The 3,128-nt window shown below is 33.7% G+C and overlaps 1 protein-coding gene across 1 annotated transcript; it reads right to left on the bottom strand.

Moving 5' to 3' along the window:
* Nucleotides 1-220: 220 nt before the first annotated feature.
* LOC149940463 (uncharacterized) lies at nt 221-2,663 on the bottom strand. The gene is made up of 3 exons (XM_090176879.1): nt 2,496-2,663; nt 1,512-1,792; nt 221-524 (listed from the first exon to the last, which is right to left on the bottom strand). Exons 1-3 carry the CDS (start codon nt 2,625-2,627, stop codon nt 236-238), a joined length of 702 nt encoding a protein of 233 aa, XP_090033005.1. The 5' UTR covers nt 2,628-2,663; the 3' UTR covers nt 221-235.
* Between the last annotated feature and the right edge of the window lie 465 nt (nt 2,664-3,128).

Here is a 3,128-nt window from a genome sequence, read left to right as displayed (position 1 = left end):
TCAGCAGAATTGTAGTACACAATATGCTCAAGCCATTTGGAAATAAGATTCGCCATAGTTTTGGTATTTTTTAAAACAATCTTTCTGTTTTAAAATAAAACTTTCGTGCATCTTTAAATGAACAAAACTAGTTTTGATTTAGGGACATATTAATTTATTGAATAAAATGACTTTCTTTGAAATTTTTTAAAAAGTCAATAGAAATAAATGCAATCCAGAGTTCACGCCTTTGAATTCAAATCCTTACTGTTCGGCTTTTTATTGATTTTTTTTTGTACAGTGTATTCTCTACAACTTCTCCGGTGATTCTAAAAGTTATTAACTCGACAAAGAGTACTGAGCAGCTTAAAAATAGTCCGATGGCCAGAGCGAAAAATGCGTGCTTCAAATTTTTCAAATAAAGTGGATTTTCAAGCGCTTCGTCTTGTGGTTTGCTTTCGCCGGTGTCCAGGCACTTTTTCGCGCCTAGGGTCGAATGAGACACCCAGTGCTGGGTCTGATGCGTTGTCGCGAACATTGAGAGCCTAAATTAAGTAATAGAAATATAATTACACTACCATAATTAAAAAAAAAATTAAATAGCTATTTTGTTCATAGGAGTAGTTTTAAGGAGCATCAAATGTGGCGTTTCGAATTTGCGATATTAAATTGGCAGTTTTTGTCAAATCTATCATATAGCTTTGACGTTGAAAATGAATAGAAGCTTGACTGAAATCCCTCCTTCAATTTACTACAAAGTTGTTATACCAAGAGCCTGGACGTGGAACGTATTCATAGGTGTGTTTTATGCCGTTTGAGCCAAAATTATGATTGAAAAACGTGACCGCATATTTGTTAAGCCCAAACAAAATTTTTTTGCGTCGACGTCTACTCTCGCATTGGTTTTGCGTTTTTAAAAATAAACCAGCCTTAAGCAAAAAGTGCCCGTATAAAGTGATAGTAGAACTTAATTGACTGCGTTCTAGGTGAAGATTGGCTATCCAAAGAAGACAATCTAATCTGATAACCAGACAACTGGAATATTTTTTTTTATAAATTCAGCTACGCTGGCCGGACTTGTTTTTATGATGCTCTTACGTCACGATGTCATAGCTTTATTAGAATAGTTTTGACACGCGCGGGTTGCACGCGCACGTAATAATCCGAGGTTTCTCGCACTCTCGTAATATTAGCAAAGTTAAAGCTGTGACGTAGTAGCTACATTTAAACAAGAAGGCCACGTTAATTTATTAAAACACCTATTTGGCTTCGAAGGGAAGGGGATCTATGACAGAGAGAGAATGAGAGAGAGAAACAGAAACAGGATGACATAAAGATAAACAGAACGAGAGATTGAAAGAGACAGATGGGTTTATTTTGGAATCTCTTAATAGGCCCTGCCTTAGTTCTTCTCTCACCTAAGACTCCACTTTTAATGCCCTTTACGGTTTTAATGAGCGAAAGCCCCTATTTTAGAATAGCCTTTCCGAAAAAGATTGTGAATACTTTTATTGGTATAACTTTAAGCTTACTTCTTTGTTAAAGCTTTCTGAAAACTGTAGGGTAAGCCTTTTCTGATCGGAAATGTTATTCCTGTGTAAAAAAATGGTCTTTGCGCGAAATAAAATTTAGCACCAGGAACACAGCCATAAGCCAAACTTGGTAGAATCAACGATATGTCCGCCATAATAACAGAAGAGCCTTTTGAAGTTTCGTCAAGATTCTCAGGTTTTAACATTTCGTTGAAAGGTACGTCACTTTCATATTCTTCTATTTGTCGCAACAGTTGTTTTAATTTCAGGTTAGCACTTCTCTAATAAAGTGGTTGAAAAAAACAGTGAAAATTCAGTTAATTGTTATTTAGATTTAATAGGGAAAAAGCCCGGCCATACGACTGCAATTTTAGGATGGCGCAAAATTATAGAACACGCTGTTTAACTGTTAAGAAAGCTCCAGACGATGACGCCAAATAAGGATATAAACGTATACGATTACCTACATTGAACAATAGACTCTCTTAAGTGGAAGCTTGGAAATGGGATCCTAGGAAGGATGAAGGGTGAGAGATGAAAAGCGGTGGTGATAAGTTCAGGCGCTTGTATTATACAGATTTTACGACGTTTTGATTATACATTTATACAGGATCCTTACCCAAAACTTCCATAGTAAGTGAGCCTCTTGCGCAATAGTATTACTGCAACATAGAAATTCTAGGTGAAAACATTTTAGGGGTATTAAGTTCGTAAAATAAATTAGGAAATGGATCGCCCGTTAATTAGTATTTAATTTAAAATTTTGATTTTCATGTGAAATGTCTTTCATACAAATATTCAGTATTCGAGTAAAAACATAAAATCATGTATAGTGTGTAATTTAATTGTTCTACATGTTAACTGGCTTTGTTGTTGAAAACTTCATTATAATAAGGAACGTACAATAGTTTAGTTTATTCGTAACTATTTTTACTGTTTAACAACTTAAGCAATATAAGACTTATTTTTTTAAAGTTAACTGACCTTTATAGTCTGATACATGACGCCATGTTGCATAATAAGGGGTTTAACGTTGGGATATTTAACAATATCTTCGAGTGAGTCAATCCTTTCTGGTTTTTCTGGGATGGTCAAGAAAGAGAGAAGCGCCCCCATATAAGCCGAGGTCAAACAAAATGTACCAAACAACCAAAAAAGTACAATAGTTGAACGATGCTTGTTGTTCTTGTACAGGCGAGCTGGAAACTCTGTAATTTAAACAAATAATCTTACTCATAAAGATATTCAATGTTATTTTCTATTTTCTCTAAAATTTTTAGTCTGATTAATATTTTTCACCTTGTCTTGTAATTGAAGCAAAGAAAACGAAAAAGCAGAAGAGCATTTTATCTTGGTTTGTTTTGTCGAGTTTTAAAAAAATGTAAAACAATATTGGAAGTAAAAGCAAAGCAAGTATCGTCAAGGTCCAAACCTATAAAACACATTATTATACACACCCATATATATATTTTGCATACATGCATACATACATATATATACATATATACATACATACATACATATATACACCCATATATACATATATATATATAAATACATATATAGATACATACATACATATATAAATGCAGACTCATATATACATACATACATACA

This window comes from Leiobunum rupestre, chromosome 6, assembly GCF_980474605.1.
Source record: "Leiobunum rupestre chromosome 6, qqLeiRupe1.1.hap1, whole genome shotgun sequence".
Classification (NCBI taxonomy): domain Eukaryota; kingdom Metazoa; phylum Arthropoda; class Arachnida; order Opiliones; family Sclerosomatidae; genus Leiobunum; species Leiobunum rupestre.
The sequence above is the reverse complement of the archived record's forward strand: the minus strand, read 5'-3'. Positions and strand labels throughout refer to the sequence as shown.